Source organism: Fistularia commersonii, chromosome 26 (genome assembly GCF_037954325.1).
Source record: "Fistularia commersonii isolate RoL2024-O1a breed Wild chromosome 26, RoL_Fcom_v1.0, whole genome shotgun sequence".
Classification (NCBI taxonomy): Eukaryota; Metazoa; Chordata; class Actinopteri; order Syngnathiformes; family Fistulariidae; genus Fistularia; species Fistularia commersonii.
The window spans coordinates 2,652,166-2,669,039 of record NC_141309.1 but is presented as its reverse complement, the minus strand read 5'-3'; the positions used below and the strand labels follow the sequence as shown (position 1 = coordinate 2,669,039).

Sequence of the window (16,874 nt, the reverse complement as noted above, 5' to 3'; positions counted from 1 at the left end):
ACTTAGTCGATGCGTTTCCTGTAAACACAATTCGGCGAAAAGCTTTTTGAAAAAAAAAAAAACAACCATTCAAGATCAGATACACGGTACGGTTAATGTTGTTGTGAAGCTACCCTTGTTTTTATCGACATTCTGTTCGTCATATTTATTTATATATGCCGGTAGTAATAAAGAAATTAAAATTGGCATTATAATTTACATAAAATCCATTTAAGGCAGAACTCAATTCAATCCTGGATGGAAAAAGGTAGAATCTTTCTAATTATTGAGCTTCCCTAGAATAATGATATTGGTCCTCAATATGATGTGAATAATAGTACCATCAGTTGGGGCTCTCCAAGGTTTGGATTTATGATATATGAGCACTCCCTGTGGCCATAAAGCTGAAAAATGAGATATAGGTTTCGGGTTTTCTGCATACCGTGTTCTCCGTGTGTCTGCACCGGTTTCCTCCCACAATTCAAAAACACGCAGGAGGTTCATTGGAGACCCCAAAATTGTCCAGGGGTGTGAATGATTGAGTCCAGGGAGAACCTCGCCTCTCGTGCAGCGACCCCTGGGAGAACTCCAGCATTCCCACTTGTCTAAGTGCTGGATAAACGGTAGATAATGCATGTGTGAATTATTAATTTTTTCAGAGGAGGCCCTCTCTGCCGGTCGATAATTGACATGGAATCTAATTGCTGATGTTTGACATCATGCAACTTGTATAATGTTGTTCAGAAATAATATATGATCGTACAATTTTTTTTTTTTTCAGTGTAATTTTTTTTTTTTTTTTTTTTAAAGAATTTCTAAAAAAAAAATAAAAATTCAGAGATGATTAAGTTACTCATTTAAAAAACAAACAAACAGGAAGACTCAGGAGTTGTCTTTTCCCCACCCAAGCTTACTATGACATCATTTACCAGCCCACCAATCACATTGCGGCATCTAATCAATATGGTCTGGGCCAATTAGAGCCTCTCAGGCAGAATGAGTTATTGATCATAAACTTTTAATGGGCTTTAGTAGAAACGACCCTCTATCAATCAGTCCAATTCCTTACCAATATCTGTATTGCTGCTCTGTGGTCGTTGCTGCTCAGATGGAAAGTGAATCATCTGATATTTCAGTCTGGACAGGAGAGGCGGATCGATCGCCTGCGTCCAAGCTTTGGCTCAACCGTGTGCGTTTGTAGGAGTTTTTTGGAGTTTTTCGGAGTTTCCCTTTTATTTATTGATTGATTGATCAATCGGTTGTTTTGAAAGCGATATCCGGAGAAATAAACGGCAGAGCAGTTTTATTATAATGACATATGCGATAACATTTACGCAGCAAAATAAACAAGGAGAAAACTGGAACTGGGTGATGCTTTATGATGTTTTAGACTGTTCGCAGGCTTCGGTAAATAACACTCGGTTACTCAGGAGACTTAAGCAACTCGGAGACAGTGTCATCATTATTATTATTCACTTTCATTTGCGAAACCTCGGTATATCACCGTATATTGGTTAGCTAGATGCATCATTTGTATTGTTTGGCCAATTTTTTTTTAACGTTTGGCACATCACTAGCCTCGGGTGTTGTCCGGCAACAAAAAGCGATATTTTTAAGTATAACTTCTAAAACAAAAGGCGGAAACGATGTCGTGTTTGACAGTTTCTTCCAGCTTCACCCGATAGAACTCATAGAAAAGGACAAGGTTCGGTTTTGTCCTTCGTCGTCTTGGTCCCGCTCAGGATTCTGTACGGCAACGACCTTGTGGTGGAGCCCCCAAAAAAGTGATATTCAAGACGGTAACCGTGGAAACGTGGCGCTCTTGAAGTGACATATTCGCACAAACCATCACGTAAAAGCATTTTCAATTACACTGTTAATCTTCTAATTGGAGCAGATTTTTGATAACAATTGTATTTTTTTTCTCAAGTATAACTTCATATATGTTATCATTTTACTTAAATGCCAATGCTGATATTTTCCCGACCATTAACTAACATTTAATGATTTAAAATGGGTTGTGAGTGCAGCGTGATACACTTCACCTGAAGACATCACATTTATCATCATAATGAATCCGAAGGCATTAAAAATTAAAAAAAAAAAAAGAAAAAAAGGCAGAGAATGAAGGGAAACAAATGCCTTACAGAGTCGTAATGCATTCCATCTAATTATACCGGACTGGAATTTATTTTCCGCCGTTCCTTATGCTAAGGCATGCAGGATCACACGTGTTTAATTTATTAAACACATTTCGAAACTCACAATGCCAACATTACATTTATAGACTTTATAGCCTCAAAACATGTTTTTCTTCAAAGCTGTTAGACCGATTCACACATTCACTTAAACACCTTCAAAGGCTAGAACCCCCCCAACACACACACACACACACACACACACACACACACCTCACAATTAATGGTGTGAAATCCTACACAGCAAGGCCCGACTGTAATTGAGTTCTAGCACCTCCTGCCTTTCTCATTCGTTTTCCCTCTCCAACCCCTTACTTCTCCTGCTCCCTTTTCCCTGGAGGACGCTTTCGAGCATTCGAGGAGTCACATCCTCTATGGCCACGATAACGGTTACACGCTCCATATGTGTTTATATTGACATTATCTGCAGAAGGAATTCAGGATTCGGAATCAAGTTTGAACAGGAGGAAACGCAGAGGCCGTGACAGTTTGTAATTTTCGGAACTGCAGCCGCCATCGTCACCACTTTGTGGCGTGTTTTGAGATGAGATGAGAACAACTTTATTTATCCCGAAGGAAATTGTCTTGCCAGAGTTTCAAGCAAAAACATAACAATAATAGATAATAGTAGGAAGGAGGGAGAATAAGAAATACAATAAAATATAAATTGTCAAGGTTAAGGCTATCAAGGTAGCGTAAGCGATCGGCCAATCTGTCGGGTTACTGTATGAATGCCTTTAGTTGGGATTAAAAATACTCATTCATTCATTATCTAGTCGAAATAGGGACTTTCTCGCTGTGAGGCGCCATAAAAACAATTTTTTATAATCCACGAATTAATGAACGGATGAAAACCCCAGATGTAGGGTCTGTTGATGTATATTTTTATATATAAACATATATGTCGTCGCCTTTTTAAAATAATGTAGTCAAGTTTTTCATAAAAACACAAAACAACTGAGCCATATGTTGAGTTTATTTTAAGAAGGTGATGATATACGCAATGTTAAAAATGTCGTCATCGTCCTTTCTTCCAGGTGCGGATCGAGACGGCGACGACTCTGAAGCTCAATATCCTTTCATTGTTTACACGCTCAGCGGATTGACGCGTTAGCTAACGCTAATGCTAACACGTCAATTTAAGCTGCGCGGCGTCAAACGACGCGTGTCGTCGTCCCACCTCGTCCCGCAGCGCATGAAAGCTGCTCCGGATAACCCCGACCCATTTCTGTTGTCCTTAACTCAGAACCACCTGTGGACGATTTTGAGTTCCGGACAGAGCAGTTCCTCCCCGTGAGTTCCTCTCGCCGTTCCTAAAAACAACAACTCTTTGATTCGCCAGCGCCCCCCTCCCTCGTTTGTAACTCCGCAACCCCCTCCCTCTGTGCGCAGTACCTCGAGTCTATCTTCAGCCTGCTTTTCCAGCTGCTGCAGCAGGTGACGGAGTGCGACACCAAAATGCAGGTGCTCCATGTCATCTCCTGCGTCATCGAGAGGGTGAACATACAGGTGAGATGTCAAATATCAAAGAGCGCTTCACTCCGCAGGTGGAAGCTAGCTGGAAAATGCTACGAACGTCTCGGCTCCCTTCATAAATAAATGAACGAAATGACTCCTGGACGTCGTCCGCTTCGCGGAACAACCTTCGTCACACCATAAACAACAGGACGACATCGTCTTCCGATGCGCCTTTGCCCAATTTCTCACCCTTTGGCGTCTCCTGTCGTTCACCGTGAAGATCCAGATTCCCCGAGCTGGGCCGCGGCGCTGTCTCACTCATATCAATTTAATAGTTTTAGCATCCAGTAAGTTTCTCTAATCCATATAAAGGCCAACCCTTTATAAAGATTGACCCTCCTAATGACCTCCTCGGGGTCTCTTTAGATCCCCTTTAAGCACCTTTCCGCAGACAATCCGCAGACTTAAATCTGCCACAGAAAAGGCTTTCATCCTTGGGAACTGTCAGTGTGGCTAAAGCTCCCCTCGGTCCCCGACCCCGGCAAAACCTCCCCAGTCACTTGAAGTCCTTTTTAATATTCTAAGCCTCCTTAGAAGGGATTTTGGGCCCCGGAAGAGAGTGGCAGTTAGCAAGAGAAAAAAAAAAATTATATATATATATATATATATATACACATACAATAAAAACATGACTGCGGTTGAAACCGAAATGAAGATGACAGTTTTTAGGTTTCTTTCTGCTGGGTTGTTGCGGGCTGCTTTTCTGGTCTCTTTTTTGTGGCTTTGGGATTCTCTTCATGGCAGAATACTGTGTCTGTTTGACCTGAGTTGTTCTGTTATAATCTGTATTTATGCAAAAACAACCCGACTTGCGGTTTGTGTGCGAGGAGTGTGACAGGAGGCTGAGAAAGACATCAACACGTTGATTTTTAGAAGTCGTGCGATGGAAGGAAGGGGGCGGGGAATCAAATATTTGTCAGTTTACAAGAAAAAGCATCATCAGCTTTGCATGGTCAATTAATATTTGACGTAGAATGGTACTTTTCATCCATTTTATCTCAATGGAGCTCCACCAAGAAAGCCTCATGAGTCTGATCTAATCTTTATTTTTTTGAGCGTTGATCTTATTTATTGATCACGGCAGGCACGCTGCGTTTAATGCCGCAAATAGCCCTAAAAGACATTTTAACAGCGCTAATGTCACTTTAATGTTGATGCATTCAGGTGCCCGGCAATTCCAGTGAACCTTTCCAAAGCCATAATTATGAAATTTGACAAGCACGAGACTATTTCGCTGGACAGCAGAACAATGATATATCTTATTTATATAATTCACAGACTTAATTCAGTGTTAATCGCTGTCTAATGAGGCGGTAGGGAATCTCAGAATGCAGTCGTCCACGTCCACTGATTCTGCACATCGTCCACCATAGAACCGTGGCATAGGACCGTTCAAGCAGAGAAAAACTAATTTAGTGGCGAACAAGAAGACTCTCGGGGTCATTAAATGGTTTGATGGGAGTGAACGTCCTTTAAACGATATATTATAGCCTTCAGAATTGGACCCCATTCCGTCCACCAGAACCCACCGAATCAGCTAACCAGGGATTATCATTTCAAAGATTGGCAATCTGTCCGAGTCTTTTTCAAGTAATACATATTTTGCGTCTCGTGTATTTTGTCGCTGCAGATCCGGCCGTACGTGGGCTGCCTGGTTCAGTACCTGCCTCTGCTGTGGAAGCAATCTGAAGAGCACAACATGCTGAGATGTGCCATTCTCACGACCCTAATACACCTGGTACAGGTAAGGCGCATCTCGGCTCAAATATGGAAACGTACGCGATGGCCATGCTTAACAGAGCCAACCCGATAGGCGGGATGCGATAAGATGAACTTTATTGATCCCCGGAGGGGAAATTCTTTTCTCACTGCAGCGCAGCAGTTCTAGTATCTATAAATATGTATATAAACATAAATAGAGACAATTAGAGGATAGCAAAAGACATTAGAGTGAACAGAATAGACAAAAAAATGGGGTAAAAAATAGCAAGGGTGAGAATGGACAACCAAAACGACAACAACAAGGATAGGAACATAAATGAAGCGGCAATAGCAATGACTAAAATAAGCAGGATGCAAATGGGCTGAGACCAACAAGGATGAAAATAGACAACGGAGTTACGGCATGACTTATGGGTGAGGTAGTGAGTCGCGGACGCACAGATGCACCTTCGGACGGCCAGAGTCGTGTGTCGCCCAGGCTGCCGTTATACAGACTGATGGCCGCGGGCACAAAGGAGCGTCCGAAGCGTTCAGTTCTGCAGTTCCACCAACGGTGGTGGAAGGGCGAGAAGGATCGTCCAAGATAGCTCCCGGTTTGTCCTTCACGCTCCCCACCGCCGAGCTTGTTGAGCTTGTTGACCTCAGTGGTCCTCACCAGCACACCATACCAAAGAAGAGTGCGCTGGCTACCATGGGCTAGGAGAAGTTCTCGAGGAGCTACAGACACCAAACGACCTCAGTCTCCCCAGGAAGAACATCCTGCTCTGACCCTTCCTGTCTTACGTGACCAGTCCTGTTTACTGTTCATGTGGACCTCAAGGAACTTAGTCCACTATCTCCACCTCCTCGCCCTGGTGATTGGTACATGTCTCCTCCGACTCTTCCTGAAGTTCACAACCACCTCCTTGGTCTTGATGCGCAGTTGAACATTCTGTGTGAATTTGAGTCTCCGACACGCCGACCGTGTTCATCGAAGGATTTACCCCGAAAAAGCGCGACAGCAAGGGTTTGCTTTGGAACCGAGCCCGAGTCTGCTCCCTCGCCTCTATGGATTGCAGGCAAAATAACAACATCTCGTCCCGTCATCCCCAAAAAACTATTGTCATTAAAATATGCTAATGACAAAATAGAGCAGTGAATGCGATTGAAGTTTGATTAAATTGACGCTCCACTGGTTTAGATCGCTTGTTTTCATTCAGTGTTCTTTATTACTTCAATTGCGCAGTGTGAGCGGCCCCACCAGGTGCGCTGTGACAGGTGCTAATGTTGATTGGATCTGGCAGTAAAATGGGTTTTATGTGTCTGGCTGCATTTCTGCCGGGGTCTTCCAGCACGTTTGCAGGAGAGACATTATTTCAGCGCTCTTTGACAAATATTTTCCTATCCTCTCTCTCCCGCCTAGAGAGAAAACGCACACAGACACACACACACACACTCATACATCAAGCAGAAACGAAGCAATTTGTCAGAAAAGTTGTTTAATTTATACGGCCCTCCATATGGCTGCCACTTTGCCTGGCTTTACAAATGTTAACCTGCAGTAATTTAAGTATAGCCATTTAAAAAAAAGTATTTATTCTTTATTCTCCTGTTATTGTGGATCGTATCATGATATTTATACGCGCTCGATCGTGATACTGAATCGCATTTTGTCTAAAACAGTGGTTCTTAACCTTGCGGGAGGTACTGAATCCCTCCAGCTTCATATGCGCATTCGTCTTTATTGGAAAAATAAAACACGATTGTTTTTTTCAAATTCAAGACGTGCTTTGCGATCCGGTAAGCAGCTTCATGCTGTGAGGATCGGTTTGCTGATGGATATAAAGCCGAGAACAGGCAGAGTCGCCTTTGCATGGAATCTGGCTCTCTTCACCTTGAATTCAGCAAGTTTTGTGTGGTCGTATTCCCCATCTCCCGACGGACGAAGTTGAGCAATCGTTTTTGGAACCGAACATTCCTGGTTTGATTCCCGGCTCTTCCTCGTGTGTCAAAGTGATGCTGAGCAAGACACCGAACCCCTGACATCTCCAGAGCCTACTGCTCATGCTTATTGCTATTATTATTATTATTATTATTGTTATTATCATAACTTAGCATGACAACTCATGTAGTAAGGACGCTGACTCCCATCATTTTCCGTTTACACATGTGAATCCATATTCTACGTATTCATCCGAACACTTTCTGTCTTTGCTTGTCATAATTAGTATGAAGGGGTTAAAATATTAACAACGAAATCACATGCACCAAAATTCCCGCAGCACGGCTAGCTATGTAGCGTGATCACCTGCGGCCAGTGATGGCCTAGCGGGGCGTGTCATCGCCAAATATGCGAGTCGGGTGTGTGTCTTGACGACCGCCGAATCCCTGGGGTTCAATCGAACCCGCGTTTAGAACCACTGGACTAAAGAGACAAAGATAAACACATTTAATATTAGTTTGCATCAACAGGATACAGCAGGATGCGCTATATGACGCGAGCGTCAAATAGCAGAAGACGGGCGCCCAAATCAGGCACCTTATGATCGGGCGCATCGGCTCACCCGTTTCGAACTCGGAAAATGAATACCGCAGGCGAAACATTAATTACTTGTTGCTTTCAATATGTGGGCAGGGTCCCGCCGGATGCGGCTGGCGCTCCGCTCCTTCTGCTTTATTCCACATGAATGCAGGAGGGAGCGTATTCATGCTAAATTAATGTCACGGCTTCAGTGAAACAAAGTGCGCGACCCTGGCGCACTGTTAAGATCTTCATTATTTATTCCCCCTCGCTTTTTACGACACAGGCATTTGTGCGCGGTCGCGCTCGCGCGCGCACGCACACAACCACCGACGCGCTCCCTTCATTACCCTTTACCATGTTATATTGTCAGCCACTTTGGGGCTCTGAGTGAAATTGGAAGTGACGCCGGCCTGTGAAAGGGCATCGGCAGGGGGCCTTTTCTTTTCTATTGATAGACGAGGGTCTGACCGCATATGTGAAGATTATATTTCAGAAGGCAAAAGCCAGACAAACAAGGTGGTCCTACGCAGTTCCAGCGTGCGTTCGGATCAATTCGGGTGCTGAATGTGTGTGTTCTGCTCTTAGGTGAGCTCAGGGCCGTGGTTATATCTGCGAGCAAACTCGTACTTTCGAAGACCTCAGACGATCTGCAGGATGCGGAAAGGAAACTGCGCTACAGCGGACCCTCCCTTTTCGCAGGGGTTACGTTCCAAGACCCCTTGCGAAAAGTGAATTTCCGCAAAGTAGAAACGTGATAATTTTGACGGTATTTAGATCTATCCGACAAACCTCACTCAACCCTTTATCAATCTCCGTTATCAACCCACCGTTGACTGTATTACACTTCCCACATTCAAACAGTACACTAAACAACTTACAATAAACATTTAAATACAACACAGAATGGACAGTAAATGAGTAAAAAGGATCATATCAAGTGTAAAGTAAATGTCTACATCTATGTCTTGTATTTTATTTATTATTTTACATTATTATTATCATTATTTTTTCATTCTACAGGGTAATGGAATACAGTTTAGCATCTAACCAGAGGCACAAAAAGCAGCCGGTGCAGGTAGAAGAAATAAATGAATTAACTGTTTGACATGGTGTTTCGTGTAAGTGATACAGATTGATTACTAGGCACATATTATACAGATGGATATACGCATTATAACTAGAAACTATAGGCGGAATGTATCGACATCATTTACAAGTAAAAATGTTCTGATGATAAATAATATTACACAAAATATAACGTTGACATGGAAATGAACTTGCGCAAAATTGAACAAATAGAAAGAGTAACTACCCCGAGGTACTAACTAGTGTGATATTGTGTTTGTAGTATGTGTGTGTGTGTGTGTAGTGTGTGTGTCGTGGTTGTTCCTCAGTTGCCAGTCCTCGTCTGGAGACATTCTTTCACTTACGATGTTTCTTTGCAGCCATTATTTATGACGGAAGCTGTTATCAATTCCGCTGCTAGTCTGAAAGGAGCTGAGGGGGGCGGGATCGCTTGGATAATTGGATAATTGTAACGTACAATAAATACAACACAAATGAAATACAATACAAAATGTACAGTAAATTAGTAAATTAAAAATAATCTTAAATGTCAAATAAATAGAAATTATTCTTGGAAAGAAATCAAATTTTAAATTTTTTAACAAATCATTTTAGAGGGTACACACCATTGAAAATACGCCGAAACTTGAATGCTGATCATTTTGCTTTGCAGCAGTTGTGCAGATGAATACTGATGAGGCCAAGTACGGACCTACTCAGCCGATGCTATTTTTTATTTATTTATTAAATTAAAACGAATTTGAGTTTGATTTTACCGTACTTTTACAGTTTTTTCTTCTCAGGCTAGAATATGGCTATTTCATCGTGAAAGAAAATGTTCAAATAATTTTGTAAAAAAACAAAGAAAACGTGAAAGAATGATAAATTGCATGAACCAAATGACAAAAAAAATTCTGGGAAATAATGAGGGGGGAAAGGGAATTTTGATTTTAATTCAAAATGAATTTTAGTTTAATTTTTCTATGTTTTTACAATTTTTTCTTCTCAGGCTAGAATATAGCTATTTCATCATGAAAGAAAATGTTCAAATAATTCGGAAAAAAAAACAAAGAAAACCCGAAAGAATGATAAATTGCGTGAACCAAATGACAAAGAAAATCTGGGAAATAATGAGGGGGGAAAGGGAATTTTGATTTTAATCCAAAATGAATTTTAAGTTTAATTTTTCAAAATTTTTTTACAGTTTTTTTTTCTTCTCAGGCTAGAATATGGCCATTTCATCGTGAAAGAAAATGTTCAAATAATTCTGTAAAAAAAAAAAAAAAAAAAAAAAAAAGAAAACGCGAGAGAATGATAAATTGTGTGAACCATATAACAAAAAAAAATCTGGGAAATAATGAGGGCGGGAAAGTGAATTTTAATTTTAATTCAAAATGAATTTTAGTTTAATTTTTCTATATTTTTACGATTTTTTTTCTTCTTAAGCTAGAATATGGCTATTTCATCATGGAAAAAAACATTCAAATACTGTAAAAAAAAATAAAAAAAATGCTAAAGAATGAAGAATTGCAAGAACAGAATTACAAAAAAAATCAGCGAAGCGGCAAGGGCGTGAAAGCCGAACCGCGAGAGTCCACCGTATTTCTATGAGCCAAGAAACGCTGAAGAGCGGAGGACCAGAATCAATGACATCACAAAATCTGAGTGATCCTCAAAAGCCCACTGCGATGCATCAGCCAGTTCCCTGAACCATCTGGGGAAACATGGAGCCGCCCGATTCCATCTGACACATCTTACATTTTGTAATACAAGGAAAATATCCTGGGCGGCTCGGTGGTTAACGTGGTTAACGTTTTTTGTTTTTTTTTTACTTATGCAGTCCATATAGGAGGATATCAAATGAAAGCTGGCATCGATTGGCCTAAACAGTTCATTCTTCATCTCCTGGCTGTCGACCTCGTCAGTCATCGGATTGAATGGACGCATCGGAAAACTGACGTTTAAGAATCGGATTTAGGAATCTGATGGATTCAAAGATAATCCACAGACACATAATCTAGTGTCTGATCACTGTTTTTCACGACTAATCCCATAATCTGGTTCTTTAATTGAAAATAACCAGTACTTTATTTCCCATGTGTCACAATAAAGAAAAAGACGGCATGGTGGTAAAATCTCATCATCCAAGTTCATCAGAGCAGCTTGTAAAATGGGTGAAGTGACAGTTTAATGGCCATTTCATTTCCTCAGTCCCGTGCATTGGCGCACTAGTAAAGTATTGATACAATTATAGTCGGATTGTAAACGGCGCGCCGTCCCGCCAGTTGGCTCGGGCCGGGATGAAGAGAGACGCCGTTTCCTCTGGGAGGCAGCTGTCAGCCCGAGCCGACCCTGCTGGGACTCCTGCTGTTTGGAAATCACCAACAATCCATTTCTTCCAGAGCCGCTCCGGCCGCTGAACAAATTTTGGATGATACGCAGAAGCCTCCCCTCCACCCCAACCGCCCGCCACCCCTCCTTCAACTCAGAGATAATACAATAGATGCTCTTTCTTTTTTACAGCGGGAGATGGAAAGCGCAGACACTCGCGAGGAAAGTTACCAAGGAAACATCCAGAAGTGAAAAGCAGGGATTGTTTTATTTACAAACCCAATTGATTTGACCGGGACAATTGGTCCTTTTTTTTTTTTTTTTTGGATAGCGTTTATACCACCATATATATGTATACATATTTTGTATATATATATATATATATGAGACTATGTCCGGTGCAAAGATACATGCATTTGGCCAGGGGTCGGCAACCCCTAACACCCAAAGAGCCATTTGGACCCGGTTTCCTCGGAAAAGAAAACACCGGGAGCCGCAATTACTTTTTGACGTCTAAAATAAAGGCGCCACTGTATATATTGCTTTTATTATCTTTACACTTTTTATAAACAAGTGTGTAGTGTGTTGCTTCTGAAATTCACAAAGTATTACGGAGAAAATTACATTTTATTTATGTAATGAACTCATTTTGAGCTTTGGGCTTTCAGAGCGTGTAGCGGAGCCTTGACCTGAATTTTAAAAGTAAATCGGGAAAAAATCACTGTCAGTAAACAATAAAAAATAAATATTTGCAAAATATCTTCATAAATATTTATTTTACCTGGTTTATGGGACCTCTGCGCACAGCACCTGCAAATCGTGACTTTAGCGGCTGGCGAGTATACCGGCTTCCACGAGTGTGACGTTATTTTGAGCGGTGAAAAATAACAAATATAATTTTATTTAATATTTCAAGATCACAATAATGTTCCAACTTTGAACTAAAATTAAAAAAAAAAAAAAAGAATTAACACAAGAATTAACCGCAGTGTAAAGATGAAAGAGCCGCGGGTTGCCGACCCCTGCATTAGGCCTTAAGCACAGTTCCAATCTTCTTTTCAGCAAATTTCAATTCAGATGTTTGCACAATATTTAATCTAATTTATACCTCCCCCCGATTTCGACCGGACACACACACACATATCTATATATATATATATATATATATATATATATATATATATATATCCGAGACAACTCTCACACATCTGTCGTTCATAGACCGGCCCTCTGAATTTGGATTGGCTCCCTGGTTAGCAGCAGTTTGAACACAGGCGCAGAAACGCCGCCTTCGGCTCGGTTCGTCTAATGACCTGCTCGCGCGGCGGCGCTCGAACGGCGAGCCGCAAAAAACACATAAAGGCATTTCCTACCTCGCGGTAATGTGAAGGAAGTCGGCGCCGTCTGTAACCACAAACCTCTTTGTCAGGTTTGTCTAATTGTCACGGTTTCCATCGACCTCCTGTGCTCCCGCAGGGCCTCGGGGCGGAAAGCAAGAACCTGTACCCTTTCCTCCTTCCTGTTATCCAGCTGAGCACCGACGTTTCCCAGCCGCCCCACGTGTACTTGTTGGAGGACGGACTGGAGCTGTGGTATGGATGCACATCTTTTCTGTGGGCCTATAATGAAATGAATAACTTATGAATATGGAGAGAAAATCAGCCAAAAGGCGAGCATTTATGACTCAATCCCCGCCTTCCCCTCCCATGCCCTTTACGGCACACAGTGATGCACGACCGCCGCAGCCATCGAATCCTTTTTCTTTCACCTCCACCTGCATCGTTCGCATCATCGTCGTCGTCGATTCGTCACCGGCCCTATTTTGTGACTCGGGTTTAGCACATATCGGAGAACCGAACGCTTTGCGGAAAAGTAGTGCACTTTGTATAAATCCCCCCCCCCCCCCCCTTTTTTTTTTCCCCCCCAGGCAGCGGTCGCTGCCGCTGGATGGCGCTTCTAATGAGCCGTGTTAGTCACAGTGTCGCCTCTGCGTTATTGTTTTTTGATTTACTGTAAGGCTTTTGTCAAAAGGGGGGGAAAAAAAAACAAAAAAACAAAAACGTCTCAGCAACCCCAGAAGGTTTTCCTCGATTGAATGGAATTTGCAGAAGTCGCCTTTTGTTCTGCCTCCCCCCCCCCCTTTATCTCTTTCCATTTCTTACTCCCATCTTTAATCGTCTTTCTCCATCTGTCTCGGTAGAATTCGGCTGTGTCAAGTGCGTGTGTGTGTGTGTGTGTGTGTGTGTCACACGAACATGCTCATCTTCAGTTGTTTTGCGCTAAATGGCTCCTTCTTCTTCTTCGCCTTCAACCAAAACGTCTTTGCTATTTTCCGTCGACTGATTATCGTCCCCGAGTCTTCATTCATGTGGAAACTAATTGACTAGTAAGTCATTAATATGAAACCCAGCCATCCAACATTTTCCTTTCGGGAAGATGATATCATCTTAAAGTTTCTTGTCTGGTTCCTAGTCATTTTCTAGAAGGAACAATCATGCGCTACCTCTTTCTTCTGTCTTTTCAGGATAGATATACAGAATTCATTTTCTACCATTATTCTATCTATCTCCTGTTTCCCCCCTTTCTGTGTCCATGTTTTCTTGTCTTACTGAAAATTTTGTTAAAAGTTAAACCTTATCTTTGTAACTTCTTTTGCAACTTTTCTTTTTACTCATGTTTTACTTTCCTTCACGCTTCTCATCACCCTCTGTCCCGTTTCTCCATGCAGGTTAGTGACTTTGGAAAACAGTCCTGCCATCACGCCAGAGCTGCTCAGAATCTTCCAGAACATGTCCGCTCTGCTGGGTGAGCCCACATTTCTTTCACTCATTCACCTGGGAAGCATTTATGTGGTAGGACTTGTCATTTCGACTCGTCTCGTTTTGGTTTCACCTCAAGTTTTGCGACTCTTTCATGCTTCCGTACCACATAGAGACCAAGAAGCATTGACCTCAGTTCCTAGAACCTATTACGGTATTTTGCAGACCATAAGGCGCGTTGCATTATAAGGCACAATATCAATGAACGGGTCTATTTTCATACATAAGGTGCATGATAAAACATACTGCACATAAAACAAAACAGTCAGTTTAGTCAAGTTTTATTAATCTAATTCATCTCGCTTTGTTCCCTCTGAAACTCTGTTTGCTCTGCCTTACTTGGCGGGGTTCATCCGCTTGCCTCCTCTACTTCCGTATCAGTGGTTCATTCATGTCGAACTCTTTCGCAGCTGCTCTATTCTCACTATCTACTGCCTTGAGTTTGAATTCTGCTTCGTAAGCATGTCTCTTAACAGTTGTCATTTCGGGGGGTGAATGTACAGTAATATCACGTTGAAGCACATTAGGTACCGGTCGGAGGTAAGCATACTATGCACTGTCATCGGATTGGTTTTACGGTTACCAGCGATAGCAGACACCTAAAGTTAGTGTGAGGTTGGGACAACGTTGTATTCCAGCTCTACATAATTAGCTATCTAACGTTGTCTGATGTCGTAACCCATAATCAACCAAGGACCCACTTTCATACAACGTCCCCGTGTCCAGTGGGAACGGTCCGACAATCAGTCGAGCGGAGCGGCTTATTCGCTCAAATTCAAATTCGCACAAAACATTTTGACCAATGTTTGAGCACGGTGTACCAGATAAAAATAGTTCAGGGTTAGTAAGCGCAACAAGAATTCGCACATAAGGTGCACTGGATTATATGATTATAAGATAAAATGTAAGGATTTTCATTGTGCCTATAGTAAAAATACGGTAGCTCCAACTCCGTCTAGTAACGGTTCCATAGGATCTATGGGAGGTTGGTGATTTTTAGAACTACCAAGCCAGAGCCATTGAACTGATCCACAGAACGCCATTTTTAAAACCTACAGCAGTCACTGCTCAGCTGTTTACTTGTGACGAACTGGACAGAAGCGGCGAGAAATGAACCGAGGAAGAGGTCCGAGCTCTTCTTGCCTGCTATGCCTCAGAGGGCTTTCCGGGAATCTCAACACATTGGACCCATGAGGTAGCTCTTGTCGAAATCTTCTTGTCTTGGCAACTGCAGTTCTGAAGAACTGAAGAAGCCTCTCGGACGAGGGGCTGAAACGCCTTCAAATGAAGAAATGTAAGTCCAGTGGCCGAGACAAGAAGATTTTGACTTGATTTTGAATTCACCATGACCTGGATGACTGAGAACCTCCACAAACAAGTCTGGAGTTAGCTGACGGCTAACAGGGTTCTTCACATGATGAAGCAATGTAGAGAGAAGATTAAAAACACTTCAATCTATCTGGTATTTGGTTTTAGTCCCGCCATGCAGTGGGTGAAAACTAGCATCTTCTGCCTCCATGTTGCCCGTGTCCTCTTCTTCGCTGGTTTGTTTTTGAGCTCGGAGCTTGAGGTGCAAGCCGCAGACACTTGTGTCGCACCAGCCCCTGCCGAGGTCCCTCACTGGCCGTGGGAATGCCAAAGTTAAATATTGTCCCGGAGGAGGCCACTTCGTGGAAGGAAATTTGAGTTTCCAGAACGACCCCAGGCAGGAGGTCTAGAGGAAGACCAAAGAGAAAATTTATGGACGTCGTCCGAGATGATATGAAGTAAGTTAGTGTTACAGAGGAGGATACAGAAAATAGGGTTAGATGGAAATGGTTGATTCGCTGTGGCGATTCCTGAAGGGGAAAGCTGAAAGAGGAAGATTCATAAATTAAAAATACAGTGATACTCCTGAAGGGGTCGTGAATGGAACCATGGACGATGACGACTTCTTCATCTCCTTTCGGTTTTTCCCCTTCAGGGGTCGCCACAGCGAGTCAACTTTCTCCATCCAACCCTATTATCTGTATCCTCCTCTCTCACACCAACTACCTTCATATCCTCTCTCACTACGTCCATAAATCTTCTCTTTGGTCTTCCTCGACACCTCTTGCCTGGCAGCTCCAATTCCAGCATCCGTCTACCAATATATTCACCATCCCTCCTCTGTACATGACCCAACCATCTCAGTCTGGCTTCTCTGACCTTCTCTCCAAAACATCTAACATGTGCTGTTCCTCTGATAGACTCATTCCTGATCCTCTCCATCCTGGTCACTCCCAAAGAGAACCTCAACATCTTCATCTCTGCAACCTCTTGGTCTGCCTGCTGTCTTTTGGTCATTGGAACAGTTTCTAGGCCACACATCATCGCTGGTCTCACCACTGTCTTATACACCTTTCCTTTTATTCTGGCTGATAGTCTTCTATCTCTTCGTACCCCTGACACTTTTCTCCATCCATTCCAACCTGCTTGGACCCGTCTCTTCACCTCTTTTCCACGCTCTCCGTTGCTCTGGACTGTTGACCCCAAGTACCTGAAATCCTCCAGCTTCTTGATCCCCACTCCCTGCAGCCTCACCGCTCCACCCGAGTTCCTCTCATTCACACACATATATTCTGTCTTGCTGCGACTAACTTTCATTCCTCTCCTTTCCAGAGCATACCTCCACCTCTCTAGATTTTCCTCTACCTGTTTACAGATCACGATGTCATCTGCAAACATCATGGTCAATGGGGATTCCTGTCTAACCCCATC

The 16,874-nt window shown here is 42.6% G+C and overlaps 1 protein-coding gene across 2 annotated transcripts in view; it reads left to right on the top strand.

Annotated features, from left to right (window-relative positions):
- Positions 1-16,874, top strand: part of ipo11 (importin 11) — a 100,368-nt gene that overhangs the window by 36,871 nt on the left and 46,623 nt on the right. For both annotated transcript variants that reach the window (XM_086173423.1, XM_086173424.1), the window contains 6 exons: positions 3,215-3,248; positions 3,430-3,470; positions 3,570-3,686; positions 5,326-5,439; positions 12,793-12,908; positions 14,045-14,121. In XM_086173423.1, coding sequence (XP_086029549.1) covers positions 3,215-3,248; positions 3,430-3,470; positions 3,570-3,686; positions 5,326-5,439; positions 12,793-12,908; positions 14,045-14,121 — 499 coding nt within the window. The remainder of the gene's footprint in view (positions 1-3,214; positions 3,249-3,429; positions 3,471-3,569; positions 3,687-5,325; positions 5,440-12,792; positions 12,909-14,044; positions 14,122-16,874) is intronic.